This window comes from Pristiophorus japonicus, chromosome 21, assembly GCF_044704955.1.
Source record: "Pristiophorus japonicus isolate sPriJap1 chromosome 21, sPriJap1.hap1, whole genome shotgun sequence".
In the NCBI taxonomy this organism is placed as follows: Eukaryota; Metazoa; Chordata; class Chondrichthyes; family Pristiophoridae; genus Pristiophorus; species Pristiophorus japonicus.
In genome coordinates, this window is record NC_091997.1 from 80,689,076 (window position 1) to 80,712,927 (window position 23,852).

At 49.4% G+C, this 23,852-nt stretch overlaps 2 protein-coding genes across 2 annotated transcripts in view; one reads left to right on the forward strand and one right to left on the reverse strand.

Moving 5' to 3' along the window:
* The window catches only part of slc28a1 (solute carrier family 28 member 1), a 43,758-nt gene extending 33,428 nt beyond the window's left edge, over nucleotides 1–10,330 (forward strand). The window contains exons 15-18 of the mRNA XM_070864788.1: nucleotides 724–805; nucleotides 6,059–6,157; nucleotides 6,324–6,435; nucleotides 10,210–10,330. Of these exons, the coding sequence (XP_070720889.1) occupies nucleotides 724–805; nucleotides 6,059–6,157; nucleotides 6,324–6,435; nucleotides 10,210–10,330 (414 nt within the window). The remainder of the gene's footprint in view (nucleotides 1–723; nucleotides 806–6,058; nucleotides 6,158–6,323; nucleotides 6,436–10,209) is intronic.
* alpk3a (alpha-kinase 3a) overlaps nucleotides 1–23,852 on the reverse strand; it is a 212,603-nt gene that overhangs the window by 80,308 nt on the left and 108,443 nt on the right. The window lies entirely within an intron of this gene.

Here is a 23,852-nt window from a genome sequence, read left to right on the forward strand (position 1 = left end):
TTGACAAATTGGAAAAGCCGGTTTTCTGCGCATGCGCATTGTGTGCTGAAAACCGGCTTTTGCGATACCTTCCCGGGTCCGTACACACTCCGTACACACTCTGTAGGGACCCGAGGAGGCCTGACTTTCAGGGCTATTAAGTCATCTTTATAGCCTTACTGCTAGTTTTGTGTGGTAAATTTGAGTAAGGAGAAAACAAGCGGAGAGGGTGGCCATCTTAACCCGACTCGCTCAGCAGAAACCCGGCGGGCTGGCAATTAAAATCGTCCCGGGCTCTTGCCTGTCCGAGAGCCATCATGATCGCAATATCTGCAATTTTAAGCTGCTCTCCTGAGCAGGCAGCACGGACAGGCGCCAGCCCGGAGCCAACAGGGTCCTTCTTCACATACGCATGTTGTGGCCTGATGACATCATGGAGACCCCGACTGCAATTTTAACTCAGGCCTGAGTGGGGAATCCACCTGGAGTTAAAATCAGGACCGCATTTCAGTTAAGAACCTTACAACCAGCAAATTGTAGACTGGATTTGTGCCCAGGTTTAGCTCCGGCGCACCGTGCCACCAATTTCCTCCGGTTTGGGGATTTCATATTCAGTTAAGTCACAAGCAACGTTACGTAACCCAAATTAGGAGCAGTTCCTGGATGCACCTGTGGGATCAGTACGCTACGGCAGTGCCCCTGATGAATGGGAAAGGTTGACGCTTTCTGTTTTATTTTCTGTAGATCAGAGCAGAAACATTGTGCACATATGCCCTTTGTGGCTTCGCGAACTTCTCTTCAATCGGTGTGATGCTTGGAGGACTCTGTGAGTAACTGGTACAAAAATCAGCCAATCAATGTGCACGTACTAAAAGGCCTTCACTGTCACAAGTTAATGGAATGTATGCGCCTGTGAGGATGCCCTGAGTCCGTTAGGTGCGTCGAGGAGGCTCAGGCACGTGGGGAGATCCCGTCCAAACTGATCCCCTGTATGGACAGAATTCCTCACCAGCGCCAAGCCCCCGAAACCTCCCTCGGGAGCCGGCGCCTCACAACTTGAGCCTCCTCCGGGAAATCCCCTCCGTGCCTTTCAATTCTGCGTGGAGGGGATTCCTGTACGGGCTGCTCTTGCACACTCTCCACTTTGCCATCCTCGTCTGCCGTCTGGAGACGCCATGGCGCACCATCTTGCCATCCAGAGGAGGCGAGGGTCCCCAATGGAGTGCTTGCTACGTGGGAGACCTCTCTTTATCAATTGGGGACTTTGCCTGGAGGGTGTTGCACGGGGAAGTCTCATGCAATAAGTTTTTAAGTCGGTTCACGGACTCCCAGGCCACCTACGTTTTCTGCAGTCTGGAGGAGTCCGTGTTCCATGTGAATGTTGAATGTGGCGAGGTTGCAGCCCCTCTTCCATTATTTGAAGGGGTTGCTCCTCGATTTTTGGCTGCACTTCAGTCCCATGCTCCTGATCATTGGGCACCTAGTGCGAAGGGGAGCGGGCAGGTCGGAAGGCCTCCTCGTAGGACTGACCAAGGTGGCCATCACCCGGTCGAGGGGGTCGTTCAGCCTGACTGCCTGCCTCTCTTCCGCGGCTACATTCGCGCCAGGTTGTCCCTGGAAATGGAGCACGCGGTTTCCACCGGTACGCTCGCGGCCTTCCGCGAGAGGTGGGCGCCTGAGGGACTGGAGTGCACCATTACCAAATTATAATTTGATTTAAGTTTCCTTTAAAATTTTATTTGGAAATTTGTGGGTTCTAGCGCCCTTACCAGAAGGGGGCACTTGATTTAAAGTTACAATTAAAATAGTTGTAGAGCTGTTGCATGGTGAGTGGCTTAGCCAGTCACGTGATGTTCACAAGACTCAATAAAACCCCAGCCAGTTGGGTCTAGGTCATCGACGATGAGGTATGCAGTTGTGAGCCTGGTGGATGAACTGGTAATGTGTCGTGTGATTGTTAAACCTTTGCTAATAAACCAACTCGTTCTTAATAGCAATGTGTTGCTCTGAATTCTTAAGCATATAACCCACGAAGCAAATAGATTACAGATAAATCTCTGAAATCTTCAAGTGTTTTAAAACCATGTCACCAAACCACTACTTTCTGCTTTCCCTCGTCCGTTCTGATTAATTCTTCCCAGTTTATTTTCCTCCTATTGCTTGCCTCCTCTCCTGAAGACACGTTTGGAGAATGGCTCCAGGCTTCTTTCACCCAATGAAGTCAAAAGTACTTCATTGGAAGTAAAGCACTTTATGACCCTTGTACATGGCTTTCTTTGACCTAACAAAGGCCTTTGACACTCAACCGCAAGGGATTATGGAGCGTGCGCCTCTGTTTCGGCTTCCCGCAAAAGTTCGGCACCATCCTCCGCCTGCTCCATGACGACATGCAAGCGGTGATCCTGACCAACGGATCCACCACAGACCCAATCCACGTCCGGACCGGGGTCAAGCAGGGTTGCGTCATCGCGCCAACACTCTTCTCGATCTTCCTTGCTGCAATGCTCCATCTTACTCTCAACAAGCTCCTCGCTGGGGTGGAACTAAACTAAAGAACCAATGGGAACCTGTTCAACCTTCGCTGCCTCCAGGCTAGATCCAAGGTTGTCCCATCCTCTGTCATCGAGCTACAGTACACGGATGACACCTGCATCTGCGCACATTCAGAGGCCGAACTCCAAACCGTCGTCAACACCTTCACCGAGGCGTACCAAAGCATGGGCCTTACACTAAACATCCGTAAGACAAAGCTCCTCCACCAAACTGACCCCGCCTCACAGCACTGCCCCCAGTCATCAAAATCCACAGCGCAGCCTTGGACAACGTGGACCATTTTTCCTACCTCGCGAGCCTACTATCAGCAAAGGCAGATATCGACGATGAGGTCCAACACCGCCTCCAGTGAAGACCAGGACCTCAAATCTGGCACCATGCTTATGGTCTACAGGGCAGTAGTGATACCCGCCCTCCTGTATGGCTCAGAGATGTGGACTATATACAGTAGACACCTCAAAGCGTTGGAGAAGTACCACCAGCGCTGCTCCCACAAGATCCTGCAAATCCACTGGGAGGATAGACGCACCAACGTCAGTGTTCTCGATCAGGCCAACATCCCCAGCATCGAAGCATTGACCACACTCGACCAGCTCCGTTGGGCGGGCCACATCATCCGCATGCCCGACACGAGACTCCCAAAGCAAGCGCTCTACTCGGAACTGCCACACGTCAAGCGAGCCCCAGGTGGGCAGAGGAAACGTTGCAAGGACACCCTCGAAGCCTCCTTGATAAAATGCAACGTCCCCACCGACACCTGGGAGTCCCTGGCCAAAGACCGCCCTAAGTGGAGGAAGTGCATCCGGGAGGGTGCTGAGCACCTCGAGTCTCATCGCCGAGAGCATGCAGAAACCAAGCGCAGGCAGCGGAAGGAGCGTGCGGCAAACCAGTCCCACCCACCCCTTCCCTCAACCACTGTCTGTCCCACCTGTGACAGAGACTGTAATTCCCGTATTGGACTGTTCAGTCACCTGAGAACTCACTTTTAGAGTGGAAGCAAGTCTTCCTCGATTTCGAGGGACTGCCTGTGATGATGATGAGTTAAGTGACATGTCACTATTTTATCATGTCATTTGGGGCATAAGAGCATAATCAATGTAATATAATATCAATATAAACTGCTAAAGCTGCAGTGTAAAATTTGGTTTGTAGCAGATTTAGACCGAACTTCCACTTATAGAGCATCTTTCACATTCTTGGTGCACTTCGCAGCCAATGAAGTACTTTTGGAGTGTAGTCACATGTTGTAATGTAGGGAAGCCAATTTGTGCAGAGCAAGCTCCCACAAACAGCAACTGAGATAAATGACCAGGTTATTGGTGGTGTTGACTGAGCAATAAATGTCGGCCAAAACACTGGGAGAACTCTCTGCTCTTCTTCACACAGTGCCGTGGGATACTCTATGTCCATCTGTACAGGTTCATTGTCTCACCCAAAAGCCGGCACCTCTGACAGTGCAGCACTCCCTCAGTACTGCACGGAAAATGTCAGCCTAGATTATGTAGGGAGGATGTTTCCCCTTGGTTGGGAGTCTAGAACCAGGGGTCACAGTCTCAGAATAAGGGGTCGACCATTTCGGACCGAGGGGAGGAGAAATTCCTTCACTCAGAGGGTGGTGAATCTTTGGAATTCTCTACCCCAGAGGGCTGTGGAGGCTCAGTCGTTGAGTATATTCAAGACAGAGATCGATAGATTTTCGGATACTAAGGGAATCAAGGGATATGGGCACAGTGCAGGAAGGAAGAGTTGAGGTCGAAGATCAGCCATGATCTTATTGATTGGCAGAGCAGGCTCGAGGGGACATTTGTCCTTCTCCTGATCCTATTTCTTATATTCTTATGTGCTCATGCCGTGCAGTGGGGCTTGAACCCATGTCTTCTGATACAGAAGAAGGAGTCCTGTCACTGAGCCAAACCGACACGTTTGGCATCCAACATCACAGTTAGTGTTTGGAGTAGGCTGCTTCAGGAACTGAACCTGTTTGGAGCTCCCTCCGTACGGCAACACCATCCCTTTTAGAGCTCAATGCAAAGAATTGCGCATAAGACCTGCTCCTACAGTGTCAGCCGTCGCACTCTCGCTTCTGAGTCAGAAGGTTACATAAGAATACAAGAAATAGGAGCAGGAGTAGGCCATACGGCCCCTCGAGCCTGCTCCGCCATTCAATAATATCATGGCTGATCTGATCATTGACTCAGCTCCACTTCCCTGCCCGCTCCCCATAACCCCTTATCCCTTTATTGTCTATTTCTGTCTTAAATTTATTCAATGTCCCAGCTTCCAAAGCTCTCTGAGGCAGCGAATTCCACAGATTTACAACCCTCTGAGGAAAGAAATTTCTCCTCATCTCTGTTTTAAATGGGCAGCCCCTTATTCTGAGATCATGCCCTCTAGTTCTAGTCTCCCCCATCAGTGGAAACATCCTCTCTGAATCCACCTTGTCAAGTCCCCTCATAATCTTATACGTTTCGATAAGATCAGCTCTCCTTCTTCTGAATTCCAATGAGTAGAGGCCCAACCTACTCAACCTTTCCTCATAAGTCAACCCCTTATCTCCGGAATCAACCTAGTGAACCTTCTCTGAACTGCCTCTAAAGCAACTATATCCTTTCGTAAATATGGAAACCAAAACTGCACGCAGTATTCCAGGTGTGGCCTCACCAATACCCTGTACAGCTGTAGCAAGACTTCCCTGCTTTTATACTCCATCCCCTTTGCAATAAAGGCCAAGATACCATGTGGGTTGCGGGTTCAAGACCACTCCAGGGACTTAAGCACAAAATTCAGGCCAGTCGATTCCAGAGATGAGGGGGTTGACTTATGAAGATAGGTTGAGTAGGTTGGGCCTCTACTCATTGGAGTTCAGAAGAATGAGAGGTGATCTTATCAAAACATAAGATCATGAAGGAGCTTGACAAGGTGGATGCAGAGAGGATATGTCCACTCAGGGGAAATTAAAACTAGGGGACATAGTCACAGAATAAGGGGCTGCCCATTTAAAACTGAGATGAGGATGAATTTCTTCTCTCAGAGGGTTGTAAATCTGTGGAATTCTCTGCCCCAGAGAGCTGTGGAGGCTGGGTCATTGAATATATTTAAGGCGGAGATAGACAGATTTTTGAACGATAAGGGAGTGAAGGGTTATGGAGAGCGGACGGGGAAGTGGAGCTGAGCCCAGGATCAGGCTCGAGGGGTCAAGTGGCCTACTCCTGCTCATATTTCTTATGTTCTTATGTGCAGTGCTGAGGGAGTGCTGCACTGCCTTTCAGACGAGACATTAAACTGAGGCCCCCATCCTCTCTCTCAGATGGGTGCGGCACTATTTCAAAGAAATGTTGGGGAAATTCACCAATATTTATCCCTCAACCAACATCTGGGCATTATCAGTCACCACACTGCAAAAAGTACTTCATTGGCTGTAAAGCGCTTTGGGACGACCTGAGGTCGTGAAAGACGCTATATAAATGCAAGTTCTTTCTTTCTTTCCGTTCGACTCAACTACATTTCTTTTTCTCTCTCTCTGCAGCCAGCATAGCTCCAAATCGTAAGAGCGACATAGCGGAGATCGTAATCCGCGCCTTGATCACGGGATTCCTCACCTCGTTGGTGAACGCGTGCGTCGCAGGTAGGCAGCCTGCTCGTAACGTTACACTTTCGTCTGCAGCGCTTGTTAATTCTGTCGCGCGTCCCCTCCCTCACCCCGCACCAAGCATGAACCAAACATCCCGCAAGGAAAAAGCGTCAACCCCTAATCGTGGCCGGGCTCTTACATTTATTTTCCCGTGTCTTAGGAATTCTCTTCGTGCCCAGGGACATTGTGGACTGTGTGAGTTACCTCAACAGCACTACCTTCAACGGAACCACTGCCGACACCTACACCTGCTGCCAAGATCTATACGGCAGGTCAGTTCCTCTGCTGTTCGATGCTGAATCCTGGGCGTGAAATTGGTCTCTGCCAGTGGCGGGGAAACAGCAACTTGTATTTATATAGCGCCTTTAACATCCCCCAGGCAATTCGCAGCAGTGTTATGCGATAAATATTTGACAGCGAACCACCAAAGTAGAAATTAGCGCAGGTGACCAAAAGCTTGGTCAAAGAGGGAGGTTTTAAGGGGCGTCTTGAAGGAGGAAAGAGAGGTAGAGAGACGGAAAAGTTTAGGCAGGGAGTTCCAGAGCTTGGGGCTCAGGCAACAGAAGGCACGGCCACCGATGGTTGAGTGATTATAATCAGCGATGCTACGGAGGGCAGAATTAGAGGGGCGCACACATCTCAAGGGAGGTTGTGGGGCTGGAGGAGATTACAGAGATAGGGAGGGGTGAGGGCCATGGAGGGATTTGAAAATAAGGATGAGAGTTTTGAGATCGAGGCGTTGCTTAACTGGAAGCCAATGTAGGTCAGCGAGCACAGGGGGTGATGGGTGAGCGGGACTCGGTGCGTGGTAGGACACGGGTCAGCCGAGTTTTGGATCACCTCTAGTTTACGTAGGGTAGAATGTGGGAGGCCAGCTAGGAGAGCGTTGCAATAGTCAATAGTGATGCCCATTTTACACTGCTCACCAGTTTTCTTTCTCAGTGACTTCGAGCCACTGGCAAAGACCAATGTAACCCCCTCTCTCAGGCGACCTACCTACCAGCAGCCTTTTTCTAGTCTTAAGACCAATTGGTTCATAGTTCTTGCTGACTGCGGCTGATTGAACTGGTCTGCCCTGCATGACGCTCCAGCTTTTTATAAAAGAAAGACTTGCATTTATATAGCGCCCTTCACAACCACCGGAAATCTCAAAGTGCTTTACAGCCAATGAAGTACTTTCGAAGTGTAGTCACTGTTGTAATGTGGGAAACACGGCTGCCAATTTGCGCACAGCAAGCTCCCACAAACAGTCATGTGATAATGACCAGATAATCTGGTTTTTTTTGTTATGTTGAGGGATAAATATTGGCCCCAGGCCACTGGGGATAACTCCTCCTGCTCTTCTTCGAAATAGTGCCGTGGGATCTTTTACGTCCACTTGAGAGAGCAGACAGGGTCTAGGTTTAACGTCTCATCTGTAAAACGGCACCTCCGACAGTGCAGCACTCCCTCAGCACTGCACTGGAGTGTCAGCCTGGATTTATGTGCTCGAGTCCCTGGAGTGGGATTATGAATCCATTAACTTTTGGCCCAGAGGTGAGGGTGCTACCCACTGAGCCACAGCTGACACTACCAGCAAGTCCTGTTTTGCAGGTTATTTGGGAGGGTGTAGGGCTTGCTGCAGGGTGGGCGGGGTGCCAACTCTTGCATTAGAACTCCAGCGAGCTGGATTCAAACACAAATGGTGAAGGCAGGGAGGTTTCACAGGGGTGACTGATGATCTGGCACTTCCGGCAGGGGAGCAGTGCTCAGTGGGAGCTTCCCTCGGGAAATATTTGCCATGCAGCCCAGCGATTGGCTTGCGTTCACCGCTGCGGTTCTCCAAGTTACGCCACCTTGCCGAGACAACCGGATCCTGGAATGACCCCTCAGACCCTCAAACCCCACCTCCTTTCCGAAAGAACAAACGGCAATTTAGTTCCAAGTGGCAGGGCTGAAATATTGTCTTGCATTCTTAATCAGTGTGAGCTGTGGCTCAGTGGGCAGCACTCTCGCCTCTGAATCAGAAGGTTGTGGGTTCACAGTCCCACTCCAGAAACTAGAGCGCATAAATCTAGGCTGACACCCCCAGTGCAGTGCTGAGGGAGTGCCACACTGTTGGAGGTTCTGTCTTTCGGATGAGACGTTAAAACGAGGCCCTGTCTGCTCTCTCAGGTGGACATAAAAGATCCCAGGGCACTATTTCGAAGAAGAGCAGGGGAGTTGTCCCTGGTGTCCTGGCCAATATTTATCCCTCAATCAAAAAAAACCCAGATTATTTGGTCATTATCACACTGCTGTTTGTGGGAGCTTGCTGTGCGCAAATTGGCTGCTGCGTTTTCCCACATTACAACAGTGACTACACTCCAAAAGTACTTCATTGGCTGTAAAGTGCTTTGGGATGTCTGGTGAAAAGTGCGATATAAATGCAAGTCTTTATACTTTATTCATGCCTCTCTTTCCCCGAAGTTAAAAACAACATAAACTCAAGTTATTATATTTAAAACATCAAAAAAAGATATAAAAAAATGCAACATCTATGGCCCTCCCAGAATTCTCCACCTCACATGTTCGATTGCAGAACCCCTTGGCAATATTGGCCCGTCTCATTGGCTGAATATCGCAGCACAGCCTGCAATGCCAGTCCATGATTGGCCGGTTGTCTTGACCAGACAACTATGTCTGGGGGACACCACCACTTAATAGGCCACATGGCCCACTGTATGCAAAACAGGACTTGCTGATAGTGTCAGCTGTGGTTCAGTGGGTAGCACCCTCACCTCTGGGCCAAAAGGTAATGGATTCCTAATCCCTCTCTCATACTGAGGGAACGGTAGCATAGCGGTATGTTACCGGATTAGTAATCCACAGGCCTGGACTAATGATCTGGTGACGTCAGTTCAAATCACACCACGGCAGCTGGGGGAATTTGAATTCAGTTAATTAAATAAATCTGGAATGAAAAGCTATTGTAAGAAATAGAGCAGTAACAGGAGTTGGCCATTCGGCCCCTTGAGCCTGCTCCGTCATTCAATAAGATCATGGCTGATCTGATCTTGGCCTCAACTCCACTTCCCTGCCTGCTCCCCATAACCCTTGACTCGCTTATCGTTCAAAAATCTGTCCATCTCCACCTTGAATATATTCAAAGATCCAGCCTCCACAGCTCTCTGGGGCAGAGAATTCCAAAGATTCACGACCCTCTGAGAGAAGAAATGCCTCCTCATCTCCGTCTTAAATGGGCGGCCCCTTATTCTGAAACTATGCCCCCTAGTTCTAGATTCCCCCACGAGGGGAAACATCTACCCTGTCAAGTCCCCTCAGAACCTTATATGTTTCAATAAGATCACCTCTCATTCTTCTAAATTCCAGTGAGTACAGGCCCAACCTGCTCGACCTTCCCTCATAAGACAACCCCTTCATCTCAGGAATCAACCGAGTGAACCTTCTCTGAACTGCCGTAACAGTGACCATGAAACTACCAGATTGCCGTAAAAACCCATCTGGTTCATTAATGCTCTTTAGGGAAGGAAATCTGCTGTCCTTACCCGGTCTGGCCTATATGTGACTCCAGACCCACAGCAATGTGGTTGACTCTGAAATGCCCCAGCGAGACCCTCATGCGCAATTAGGGATGGGCAATAAATGCCGGCCTGGCCAGCAACGCCCACATCCCAGGTACGAATGAAAAAACAAAAGACTCTTGCTCTTTCTTCTCTGTATACTCACGAGCAATTCCAACCCAAAGACTCGCAGCCTGTCGCTGCCTCTGACCACCCAAAAACCCAGCCTCACATACGCCGACCAGAACTGGCAAAAGCAAACAGCATCCAAAAATCTGACACAGGCCCCAAAATGGCTGACCACTTACGTACCGCACAACAGAAAGTGAGCCCTGATTAAAAGCTTGCGAGCAAGGCCATTGCCTTGAAGTCTTTGCCTCAAAGTTAAATCGCTGTGTATTGTGTGTGGGGGTCAGGGGGCTTGTTGACTGACAGGCCTTTTGCTGCCCCGTACTTATGTTCAGATCTGTTGTTACCTTACTGACCCTCTCTTTCTCTCCACAGTGTGGTGGCCACTGGAAATGGAAGCATTAACTTCGATGGACAATGGTCAAGTGTTGATCAGAGTTTTAAGTTTTTATCTAGCTGTTGTGGTGTGTATAACTCTAGTGCGTGTATAGTGTGAATTATACTATTCCCCTCCTTCCCCCCGCCCCTTGTAAATAAGATAACATGTATAAGCCAAACAAACATTTGCTTCTTAATCTGATAAATCGTATCACCACACAGTCCTGAAGCACAGAGATTGCCTCCATTAGTTCCCTACAGGGCAAGGGTTGGAGCTGTGTGTTCTGTTACATGTACGTCTAGTTCTAAGTGCGGCATTGATTGTCCTCCCTTTTGTACTGAGTTTTTAATGTGACATCATCGCAGTGATCCTCGATTGTCTATTTGTCAATCTGTTGTGGAGGGGGAAGAGAGAGAGTGAGACCCACACAATGACATCACCAAAATGTGCCTAAATTGTCCATCAGTCTGTTAGGGAGCGGGGAAGAGAAAGAGAGAGACACACACTGTTATGTATGTAAACTTTATAATAGTGTAAGACTTGCCACCAGGGGGGGCGCACCTGTTGGAGACCCATGAGTCACCTGCACACCTCGTGCAAGCAAGTATAAAAGTTTGTCTGCCATGCTGCTTCTTCACTCTGGAGTTTGATTAAAGAGACCAAGGTCACATCAGTTTGAGCTTACGGCATACAGTCTTGTGGAGTTATTCTGAACATAACAATTGGCGACGAACTTTCACACAGTGATGGCTGCCATTGGTATTCTTGAGAGATTTGCTGAGGGTGATGATTAGGAAGCCTTCATTGAGCATCTTGACCAGTACTTCGTGGCCAACGAGCTGGATATGGACAGTAATGCGGTCAAGCAAAAAAAAGCAGGGCGATTCTCCTCACCGTTTGTGGGTCCACGATATACGGCCTCATCAAAGATCTGCTAGCACCGACAAAACCAACAGACAAGAACATATGCAGAGTTGAGGAACAACTCAAGCCAAAGGAGAGCAGTTTAATAGCCAGGTTTCGCTTTAATATGCAACATTGCTCCGAGGATGTGGCGAGCTATGTCGCCGACCTAAGACGCTTTGCAGGACTGTGCAAATTTGCTGGATTTTTGGGGGAAATGTGGTGGAACTTTTTCGTGCTTGGAATCGGCCACGAGGTCATTCTTCACCAACTGCCGTCTGCCGAATCCCTAGATCTGAGCAAGGCCATCACGATAGCCCAGGCTTTCATGTCCACAAACAATAACACTAAGCAGATATCTTCTGAGCATCGAAGCTCACCGGCAAGTACTGTGCATAAAATAACGCCTTCAGCAAGCAGAACTGTACAAGCCCTACACGCCTGCAGAGCGCTGTCTTCAGTGGATGATGCCTCGTGCGCTATTTGAGCCAGGCATCGGCAACTTCACAGGTGCCAAAGATCCATCTAGTCCCTGATGCACGGTCCGTTCATCATAAGGCCTGAGCAGTTCCATATATGATGCAGGAAAAAGTCGAGATCGGACTTCAACGAGAGGGAATTATATCACCAGTCGAGTTCAACAAGAGGGCCAGTCCAATTATTCCGGTGTTGAAAAGCGATGGCATGGTCAGAATCTGCGGAGACTACAAAGTAATGATCAACCGAGTCTCGTTACAGGACCAGTACCCACAACCCAAAGCGGAGGACCTGTTCGCAACGTTAGCAGGGGGGAAGTCGTTCACCAAGCTGGATCTAACCTCTGCTTACATGACACAGGAGCTGGCCGAACCTTCGAAAAGATTGATGTGCATCAACACGCACAAAGGACTGTTCGTATACCACAGATGCCCTTTTGGGATTCGCTCGGTTGCTGCCATTTTCCAGAGGAACATGGAGAATCTGCTGAAATCGGTTCCGCACACCATTGTGTTTCAAGACGACATCCTGATCGCTGGTCTTGACACCACCGAACACTTGCACAACCTGGAAGAGGTTCTAAAGCGACTGGACAGAGTGGGACTCAGGCTGAAACGCTCCAAGTGTGTTTTCCTGGCACCAGAGGTAGAATTTTGGGTGAGAAAGATTGCGGTAGATGGCATCAGACCCACGGACTCTAAGACGGAGGCCATCAAGAATGCACCCAGACCACAGAATGTGATGGAGCTGCGTTCATTCCTGGGACACCTCAACTATTTTGGTAACTTTCTACCCGGGTTGAGCACTTTGCTGGAAATCTTTGCATTTATTGCTACGTAAGGGTGACGACTGGGTTTGGGGTAAAGCTCAAGAGACAGCCTTTAACAAGGCCAGAAACCTGCTATGTTCTAACAAGTTACTTGTATTTATGACCCGTGTAAACGTTTAGTACTAGCTTGTGATGCATCTTCGTACAGGGTCGGGTGTGTGTTACAGCAAGCCAATGTGTTAGGCAAACTGCAACCAGTTGCATATGCGTCCCGAAGTTTATCTAAGGCTGAAAGAGCCTACAGTGTGGTTGAGAAAGAAGCATTAGCATGCGTATACGGAGCTAAGAAAATGCACCAATACCGATTTGGGCTCCGGTTTGAGCTCGAAACCGACCACAAACCGTTCATTTCGTTGTTCTCAGAAAGCAAAGGTATTAACACCAATGCTTCATCCCGCATCCAAAGATGGCCACTAACATTATCGGCGTATGACTGTTTAATCCGCCACAGACCAGGCACTGAGAACTGTGCGGATGCCCTCAGTCGGCTACCATTGCCCACCACCGGGGTGGAAATGGCGCAACCCGCAGATTTGCTCCTTGTAATGGATGTTTTTGAGAGCGAGGGATCACCTGTCATGGCTCGCCAGATCAGGACCTGGACCAGCCAGGACCCGGTGCTATCACTAGTAAAAAACTGCATCCTTAATGGGAGCTGGTCGGCGGTGCCAGGGGAAATGCAAGACGAAATTAAGCCGTTTTACCGACACAAGGATGAAATGTCCATCCAATCGGATTGTCTCCTATGGGGGAATCGCGTGGTTTTGCCAAAAACGGCAGGGAAACGTTTATAAGCGACCTTCACAGTACCCACCCAGGCATAGTCATGATGAAGGCTATTGCGATGTCGCATGTTTGGTGGCCCGGCATTGATTCGGACTTAAAATCATGCGTACACCAGTGCAACACGTGCTCACAATTGAGCAATGCACCAAGGGAGACCCCATTGAGTCTGTGGTCATGGCCCTCCAAACCTTGGTCCAGGGTCCACGTAGATTTCGCTGGCCCCTTTCCAGGAAAGATGTTCCTAGTAGCAGTGGACGCTTACTCTAAATGGATTGAATGTGTAATAATGTCATCATGTGCATCCACTGCCACCATCGAAAGCCTCCGGGCCATGTTCGCCACCCATGGTTTGCCCGACGACCTTGTTAGTGACAATGGGCTGTGTTTCATCAACTTGGAGTTCAACGAGTTCATGACCCGCAATGGCATCAAACATGTCAGGTCTGCCCCATTTAAGCCCGCATCCAACGGTCAAACGGAACAGGCAGACCAAACTATCAAGCAGAGCTTGAAACGCGTGACGGATGGTTCCCTGCAGACCCAGTTATCTCGGATTCTGTTCAGCTACCGCACGCGACCCCACTCACTCACCGGGGATCCCCTTGCAGAATTGTTAATGAAGAGAGCACTGAAAACCAGGCTCTCCTTAGTCCACCCGGATCTCAATGATCATGTAGAAACCCAGCGTCACCGGCATAACATGTACCACGATCGCGTGGCTGCAACACATGACATTGAGGTGAATGACCCTGGGTTGCTGGCACTGTTTTAGCCAATGAGGGGAATAGAGTGTTTGTTGTCAAACTTCTGAATGGACAAGACGTGCAGAAAGCATTTGGATCAGACCAAACTGCGATTCACTGACAACCAAGAACAGTTTGGAGAGGACATTACCATCATTAATCCACCAACACACACCCAACCAGCAGTCGACCTCGCTGTCAACCACGAGGATGAACCCACCGTGCCCGACAGTCCGATCAGACCAGCCACACTGCAGTGCAGCAATGATCCGACCGACTCACCCATGCCAGGACTTCAACTTAGGCGATCAACCCGGGAACGCAGAGCCCCTGATCACCTCAACTTGTAAATCACTTGTATCTAAGACTTTGGGGGGGGTAGTGATGTTATGTATGTAAACTTTATAGTAGTGTAAGACTTGCCACCAGGAGGGCGCACCTGTTGGCTACCCAAGGGTCACCTGCACACCTCGTGCAAGCAAGTATAAAAGGTTGTCTGCCGTGCTGCTTCTTCACTCTGGGGTTTGATTAAAGAGACTACGGTCACATCAGTTTGAGCTTACAGCACACAGTCTTGTGGAGTTATTCTGAATATAACACACACCCACCGTGACATCACCATAATGTGCCTCGATTGTCCATCAACCTGTAAGGGAGCGGGGAAGAGAAAGAGAGACACACACACCGTGACATCACCACAATGTGCCTCGATTGTCCAAGTTGTCCATTTATCGGTCTGCTGTGGAGGGGGGAAGGGAGAACGTGACACACAAGCAGTGACGTTCTCACAATGAGCCTCAGCTAACTGATTCACCAACCTGTTAGGGCGATCAATCAGCAACTGTCAGGAAAAGGTCGCAATTGTCCTTACAATGGCGAATGTAACAGCACCCGCCCCGTCTCCCCACTATCTTCACTTACAGTCAGAATCAATGCCTTGTCAATCTGGTCTATATGACCCAATAACGATGGCGTCCCTGGGAACAGCAAGTGACTACACTCCAGTATAATCAGGCAGTGAAGCATCTGGCAAATAGTGGGCTGCGCTATCCACGAATGCGGCCATTTCTTGGATCTGAACAGTTTGACCTATCACCCCCACTGTTGTTCTGGCCCCTCCTCCGGATTGAGGTATAGAGTTAGCACCACCCAATCAGAGGCAGGACTGTTTACTGTTGGGACTTTTCCGAAGGGTCAGGCCACTTCACTTTCACTTGGGATTTTTCACAAGTGGAAAAATCTAACAGTGCAAAACTCAAATCTAATCTATACCTTACTCAATGGATTCACTTCAAAGAATGCAAATTAAGATTGTAATGTATTTACTTCAGGGTTCTTTGCTTAAGAATTCATAGCAGCACATTGCTATTAAGAACTAGTTGGTTTATTAGCAAAGGTTTACAATCACACGACACATTACCAGTTCATCCACCAGGCTCACAACCACCTGCCTCATCATGGACCCCCCCGAACCCAACTGGCCGGGGTTTTATTGAGTCTTGTGAACATCACGTGACTGGCTAAGCCACTCACAACTCAACAGCTCTACAAACCTGTGAGTATACTCACCGATGCATACATTACAAAGATTAAGGGCATGGCTGAGTCCATTAAGAGGGCATCCGAATGCCTTTATTACCTCTAGACATGACTATTCCAACGCACTCCTGGTCGGCCTCCTACTTAAACTTGAGGTCATCCAAAACTCGGCTGCCCGTGTCCTAACTCACACTAAGTCCCACTCACCTATCACCCCTGTGCTCGCTGACCTACATTGTCTCCCGGTTAAGCAATGCCTCGATTTCAAAATTCTCATCCTTGTTTACAAATCCCTCCATGACCTCGCCCCTCCCTATCGCTGTAATCTCCTCCAGCCCCACAACCTCCCCGAGATGTCTGCGCTCCTCAAATTCTGCCCTCTTGAGCATCCCCGATTATAATCGCTCAGCCATCGGTGGCCGTGCCTTCTGTTGCCTGAGCCCCAAGTTCTGGAACTCCCTCCCTAAATCTCTCCGCCTCTAGTTCCTCCTTTAACCATGCGTTTGGTCATCTGCATAATTTCTTCTTATGTGGCTCGGTGTCAATTTTTTTGTTGCCTTATAACGCTCCTGTCAAGCGCCTTGGAACATTTTACTACATTAAAGGCGCTATATAAATATAAGTTGTTGTTGAATGAGATCCGCTGAAGTCCAAGGGGGTGAATTTCCGAGGAGCGAGGTGGCGGGGGGGAGAATTTCCTGCCTGTCCGACATCACCAGCAGGCAAGCCACGGGAACTCCCTAAAATCGGCATTACCGTAGGGGTTTCCAACGCTCCAGGTCTGCCCTGGAGCCTCCAGGAATTGAAGATTAATCTCCGGGACACTGCTGCAAGCAAAGCCGGGAGAAAAATCACAGGAACGTTAAAAGAAAAAATTCTTTGGAATTATTAGTGATAAAAAGAACGGAGATGGGAGGAAAAGGCTGTTTGATTGACAGTCACGTATCATCCAATCGGGTTCTCTTTCCAATTGTTCGTCGAAACGATGGACGTGTCACGCAACCAATGGAGGGAGTGTGGGGGGGGGCGGGGTGTTTGGAGGCAGGAGATCATGTGATGACACTTCCAGGAAAATGGCCAACCAGAGTTGTCGACCCATGAAGGGCACCTGCGCCATTTTGGTCCTCGGCTCTGGCTCTGAAGATGTGCAGGACGAGCGGAAGAACCAGTGTGGACCTTCACTCCCCCCCCCCACCCCTCCCCCTCCACCAAGTGCCCTAGCTACACGGAGGTCAAGAAGTGGTCTGCTGTGGGCTGAAGCAGCCCTGCCCTGTAGCTGAAGGGGCGGGAGTCGCTGTGACTTCTGAGCATGTTACATCAGCTGACAGTTCAAAGCAGTTCAGGCGGGGGCTTCAAGAAGCCATCCCGATGCCTGTAACAAAAGATGGGCCGAATCCTCCGAGACCCCATGCCAGTCAGTTTCGGTCTCCTAATCTGAGGAAGGACGTTCTTGCTATTGAGGGAGTGCAGCGAAGGTTCACCAGATTGATTCCCGGGATGGCAGGACTGACATATGAGGTGAGACTGGATCAACTGGGCTTGTATCCACTGTAGTTTAGAAGAATGAGAGGGGATCTTATACAAACATATAAAATTCTGATGGGACTGGACAGGTTAGAGGAAGGAAGAATGTTCCCGTTGCTGAGAAGTTCCAGAACCAGGGGTCACAGTCTAAGAATAAGGGGTAGGCCATTTAGGACCGAGATGAGGAGAAACTTCTTCATTCAGAGAGTTGTGAACCTGTGGAATTCCCTGCTGCAGAAAGTTGTTGAGGCCAGTTCATTAGATATATTCAAGAGGGAGTTAGATATGGCCCTTACGGTCAAAGGGATCAAGGGGTATGGAGAGAAAGCAGGAAAGGGGTACTGAGGTTGAATGATCAGCCATGATCTTATTGAATGGTGGTTCAGGCTCAAAGGGCTGAATGGCCTACTCCTGCACCTAATTTCTATGTTTCTATGTTTCTAGAATCATACGGCATTGATGGTCCATTCGGCCCATACTGATTGTGCCGGCTCTTTGAAAGAGCGATCCAATTATTCCTCTCGCTCTGTTCTTTCCCTCTCGACACCGGGGATAACTCCCCTGCTCTTCGTCGACATAGTGCCATGGGATCTTTTACATCCACCTGAGAGAGCAGACGGGGCCTCGGTTTAACGCCTCATCCGAAAGACAGCACCTTCAACAGTGCAGCACTCCCTCAGCACTGCACTGGGAGTGTCAGCCTAGATTCTTTGTGCTCAAGTCCCTGGAGTGGGACTTGAACCCACGACCTGTTGACTCAGAGGCGAGGGTGCTGCCCACGACTGGCAAATGGCGGGCCCTTGCCCACTGTCTGCTATTTTGCAACGCGCAAGTGGATCTGCCGACGGTACTGGGGTCTCTGCCAAATTCCGCCCGATCATCCCGTCATTTTTAAGAGGATGGTTCTGAGCAAACCCGCATGTGCAGGGTGGATTTGTTCTGGGTTTAGTGCCTGAACACAGGCACGAATATTGGGTGCTAAACCTTTGCGCTTGTTCTGTGCCTGAATAGTACTGCTCTTGAGTGTTCTGCTTTTCAGATGCCGAAAGAAAGACTCTTTAAAGCACCTTGCACAACCCCAGGACATCCCACAGCGCTGCCCAGCCAATTAAGTTCTTTTTTTGAAGTGTAATCATAAGAACATAAGAAATAGGAGCAGGAGTCGGCCATTTGATCCCTCGAGCCTGCTCCGCCATTCAATAAAATCATGGCTGATCTGATCTTGGCCTCAACTCCACTTCCCTGCCTGCTCCCCATGACCCTTTATTCCCTCATCATTCAAAAATCTGTCTATCTCCGCCTTAAATATATTCAATGACCCAGCCTCCACAGCTCTCTGGGGCAGAGAATTCCACAGATTTACAACCCTCAGAGAAGAAATTCCTCCTCATCTCAGTTTTAAATGGGTAGCCCCTTATTCTGAGACTATGCCCCCCAGTTCTAGTCTCCCCCATCAATGGAAACATCCTCTCTGCATCCACCTTGTTAAGCCCCCTTATTATCCTATATGTCTCGATAAGATCATCTCTCATTCTTCTGAACTCCAATGAGTATAGGCCCAACCTACTCAACCTATCTTCGGAATCAACCGAGTGAACCTTCCCTGAACAGCCTCCAATGCAAGTATATCCTTCCTTAAATACGGAGACCAAAACTGCACGCAGTACTCCAGATGTGTTTCACCAATACCCTGTGCAGTTGTAGTCACTGTTGTAGTGTAGCAAACACGGCACAGCAAGGTCCCACACAGCAACAAGACAAATGACCAGCTAACCCGTTTTTTCATGGCGTGGGTTGAGGGATAAATATTGGCCAGGACTCCCCTGGCCCTCTTTGAATTGTGTCACGGGATCTTTTATGTCCATCCAAGAGAGGGTCTCAGATGAACACCACAGCCGAAAGACGACACCTCTGACAGTGCCGCACTCCCTCAGTACTACATTGGACTCTCACCTTAGGTCGTGTGCTGGGACTCTGGGATGAGAGCGCTAACCACTGGGCCATACCCCACTGTGCCTGTAGGGAGCACAGCATTGTAAATTACATGGAAATGAGTGTCAGACGCCTCGGTGCAGTTCAGGAGCAGACTGCTCCGAAAACAAATATCTGCTGCTACCTCTCCCAGAGCTGCCATTTACCGTCTTCAGGGACAGGCTGATATTTTGTCAAATTATTGGCATTGCCAAATAAAAAAAATAAATGTTTAATACTTGCTTCGGACTGTTTTTTTCACTTACCAATGGAGGCTGCATTCAGTATGCCGAACAAAAGCAGGAGCAGTTGCCACAGGAACTGGAGAAGAGTGTCAATCGACACGACTGTGACAGTTAATGTGTTGGAGGCGGAGCGGGACTTGTGGCAGGACTCGCAGCAAACAGTCTATACCTTACAGCCAACAAATTCTATTTACTCAGCAAACAGGGTCTATTTAAACAGCGTACCACAGCAAACAGTCTACAGAATCTATTTTTAAAAAGAATCTCTACGCGCTGCAGCAAAGAGAACTCATGACCAAAACTACAGCAGCGGCTCCCGATTAAAGCAAGAGTATTTCTCCAGCAAAATGGAGAGTAGTTACATACAAATTATACAAGTAAAAGCAATCACAGTCACTTACAACAGGACAGTCTCCAGGCAGGATTGACGGGGGGGAATTACCCAATCATTAAAATTATGGCCGGGCTAGCGATATCACTATATGCAGCCTAACTGGAGTGGTGGCTCAAATATAAACAGAGTGTTTCAGCTAATTTCCCTACTCAGCTTGTTCCTGCGGGCTTTATATAGTTTGGTGCAGGAACTATCTGATACTCACTGTTATTTTGCCTGGGCAGACAGAGTGGCTTCACCGGGACACGCACGGATACACAAGCACCAGACACCGGTAATACATAACGAGCGATCCAGTAAAACTAAAAGAGCATGCCAGTAATGGGAAACAGTCATTTGGTTATCAGGGCCAATATCATCATCACAGGCAGTCCCTCCAACGAACAAAAAAAAAGGTCCCTCGAACGAGGATGACTTGCTTCCACATGAGTTCACAGATCTTTCAATGCAGGACCCGATGTTCCAGTCCTGAACTCCAGTTGAGGGGGTGGAAGATGCCTGTGCGTGGATTTTGTTTAACGTGTGGTGACCGTTGCACATCAGCCACCACACGGGCTCGACAGAGCGCGGCCTTTATCCAGTGGCAAGGGTTGAACCAGGACGACTGGAGACCAGCTCTGCTGCACGGACCTAGTGCGCGCACATATCGCAGTGTGGGCTGGGCCCGTGCTGCCCCCTGGGCCCTCGGCTCTTCTGGGCCCCGTACCCTCAGTCGCCGCCCACGATGTTCCAGGGCCCAATGCTCCAGCTCTATTTATAGCCCCGACCTGCGGTAGTGTTCTCACCAATAAGGCAGGTCATAACCTACGGTGCCCACCGGTCGCAGCAGGTACTGACCAAATTGGTGGGCACCGGGTAATCGTGCCCCATACTCACCCGGCCATGCTAGGGTTGCCAATTCCTCGGGACGTGCTCCTGGAGGTTTCATCGCATGACTTCTCATCTCCAACTGCCCCTCCCTCACGTTCGGTCGACCAACATGTCCATCTTCGCAGCGCACCGCCTTCCAATTGAGAAACGAACAGACTCTTCCTTACCCGATTGATGCTTCTCAACTTCAGTTAAACAGCCCTTTTACCCCCATCTCCAATGGGCCTTTTTTTAACATAAGAACATAAGAATTAGGAACAGCAGTAGTCCATTCGCCCCTCGAGCCTGCTCCGCCATTCAATAAGATCATGGCTGATCATGGAGTCAACTCCACTTCCCTGCCCGCTCCCCATAACCCTTGACTCCCTTATCATTCCAAAATTTGTCTTTTTTATAACTACTCAACAAAAGTGTTCAAATATATATTTTTTTAAAGCACAGAATCTTTTTAATGACCTGGTGAGTTTCCTCCAGGATTGCCCGCAGCAGTATCCCCACCCCTCCCCCCACCTCCCTCCGCCCCTTGGAGACCAATCTATTCAATTCCTGGAGACTCCAGGACAATCCTGGAGTGTTGGCAAACCGAGGTCACGCGCTATCTCACTGAAGCGTATAAAATTCCTACAGGGCCAGATAGGTTAGATGAGGGAGGACATTTCCTCTGGAACCAGGGGTCACCGTCTCAGAATAAGGGGTCGGCTATTTAGGACTGAGATGAGGAGAAACTTCTTCACTCAGAGAGTGGTGAATCTTTGGAATTCTCAACCCCAAAGGGCTGTGGAGGCTCAGTCTTTGAACATATTCAAGACAAGAGATCGATAGGTTTTTGGATATTGAATCGAGGGATATGGGAATAGGGAAAGTGGAATTGAGGTAGAAGATCAGCCATGGTCTTATTGAATGGTGGAGCAGGCTCGAGGGAGCAAATGGCCAACTCCTGCTCCTGATTCTTATGTTCTTATAAGAGTATATCCTAGTTCTGTGCTCAGGAGGCCTTGGGCTGATTTTCGGTCCATTGCCGCCTCCCGGCATCCAGATGACTGGAGACCAGCTCTGCTGCACGGACCTAGTGCGCACACATATCGCAGTGTGGGCTGGGCCCGTGCTGCCCCTGGGCCCTCGGCTCTTCTGGGCCCCGTACCCTCATTCGCCGCAGCTCCGCCCACGATGTTCCAGGGCCCGGCGCTCCAGCTCTATTTATAACCCTGACCTGCGGTAGTGTTGTCACCGGTAAGGCAGGTCATAACCTACGGTGCCCACCGGTCATAGGTTTTTTTCTCCGGAAGGGCCGAAAGCATTTCCGGGCAGGCAGCCGCCTCCAGCGCCCCGCGGGACACTGGGTGCCGGGTTTGCGGGGGCGCGGAGCAGTACCGCCCGGGGGAGGCGGGACGGTGTGCAACTGGTTGCGACACCGGCTCGATATTTGGTTTGCGCCCGATCCGTAGCGCCCCGTAGCGCCCCCTAGTGGGACCGCCTGTGAAAGATGGCGGTCCAAGCTGTACTGCCACACTTAGGAAAGGAATGTTGACCTCATATAAGTGGGATTGTTTTTTATTTCTGCCATTAATGTTGACGTGGCGGCAGTAATGTATTGGGAATGTTTTTGGTATTTTTTCAAAATTATTTTCCACAGAAGCCTCTCTTAGGGCGTTAGGCCGGCTGTTTAGCTCGGGATTTCCAGTTGCTCAGCTGGCCTAGCGCACTACAAGTGGTGTGGACCGCCTTCCTTAGTGCCCTACTCCACACTCAGGGCCCAGCTGATGAATTTTACGGCAGGAGACGGAAACCATTTCCTGCCGCAAACTTGACACTCCGCCCGGATTAACTCCGCGACCAAGACGCGACTGAATTTCCAGCCCCTTAAGTTTTCACCTGCACAGCGCCTGCCGATTACTTTGCAGGCACCATTCTGCACCAAACGTGCAGACAACTGTCAAAAGGGAGCAAAATGGATCGCATGAGAGGTTGACGGCTGCCTGTCAGGAAGCAGATTGATATATAGCTCGCTCTGAAGGTGGCTTGAACTTCCAATTGACCGAGTTACTGATTAACCTTCCACCACCGTGTGGTTAAATGCATACCAGACAGCTTACACTGCCGTATCTTTAAATAAGCATCTCAAAGCATTGGCTGCCTCACTTGCTTTGCCACCTCATTCGAAGTCCAAAGTGCAAACCGCCCTATCAAACCAGACAGAATCCACATAAACAGCAAACTTCAGAACTTGTATCTAGATCAGTAAAACCTGGAGCTATAATTAACCAGAACATTGCAAATAACAAACCTTTATTGACTCAATCAAAATTTCCAAAGAATCAATACTTAATATGTGATTAATCCTTAACAGACGGTAGTAAATAAAAATCGTACGGGTTGCCTTGAACAAAGAGTAGATTTGCTCGAAATCTGTCAATTAACAAGCTGCTACGAGAAACAATAAGAAGAATAAAACCGGTCGACCACCCAGCATTGAACTCGACACCAGCTACGGACACGACAAAGATACACCCAGCCCAGCCGACCCGGCAAAGTCCTCCTCACCAACATCTGGGGACTTGTGCCAAAATTGGGAGAGCTGCCCCACAGACTAGTCAAGCAACAGCCAGACATAGTCATACTCACAGAATCATACCTTTCAGCCAATGTCCCAGACACCTCTATCACCATCACTAGGTATATACTGTCCCACCGGCAGGACAGACCCACCAGGGGTGGCAGCACAGTGGTATACAGTCAGGAGTGAGTGGCCCTGGGAGTCCTCAACATTGACTCCGGACCCCATGATGTCTCATGGCTTCAGGTCAAGCATCGGCAAGGAAACCTCCTGATGATCACCACCTACCGCCCTCCCTCAGCTGATGAATCAGTACTCCTCCGTGTTGAACACTACTTGGAAGAAGCACTGAGCATAGCAAGGGCACAGAATGTACTCTGGATGGGGGACTTCAATGCCCATCACCAAGATTGGCTCGGTGGCACCATTACTGACCGAGCTGGCCAAGTCCTGAAGGACATCGCTACCAGACTGGGCCTGCGACAGATGGTGAGAGAAGCAACAGATAGGGGAGTTACAGAGAAACTATTTCTGCTGGTTGGGGAGTCTAGAACGAGGGGGCATAGTCTAAAGATTAGAGGCAGACCTTTCAGGAGTGAAATTATGAAACACTTCTACACACACAGTGTGGTAGAAGTTTGGAACTCTCTTCCGCAATTGACAATTGATGCTAAACCAAGCAGGTCGAGCATAGGCAAGGAAACCTCCTGCTGATTACCACCTACCGCCCTCCCTCAGCTGATGAATCAGTACTCCTCCATGTTGAACACCACTTGGAAGAAGCACTGAGAGTAGCAAGGGCAC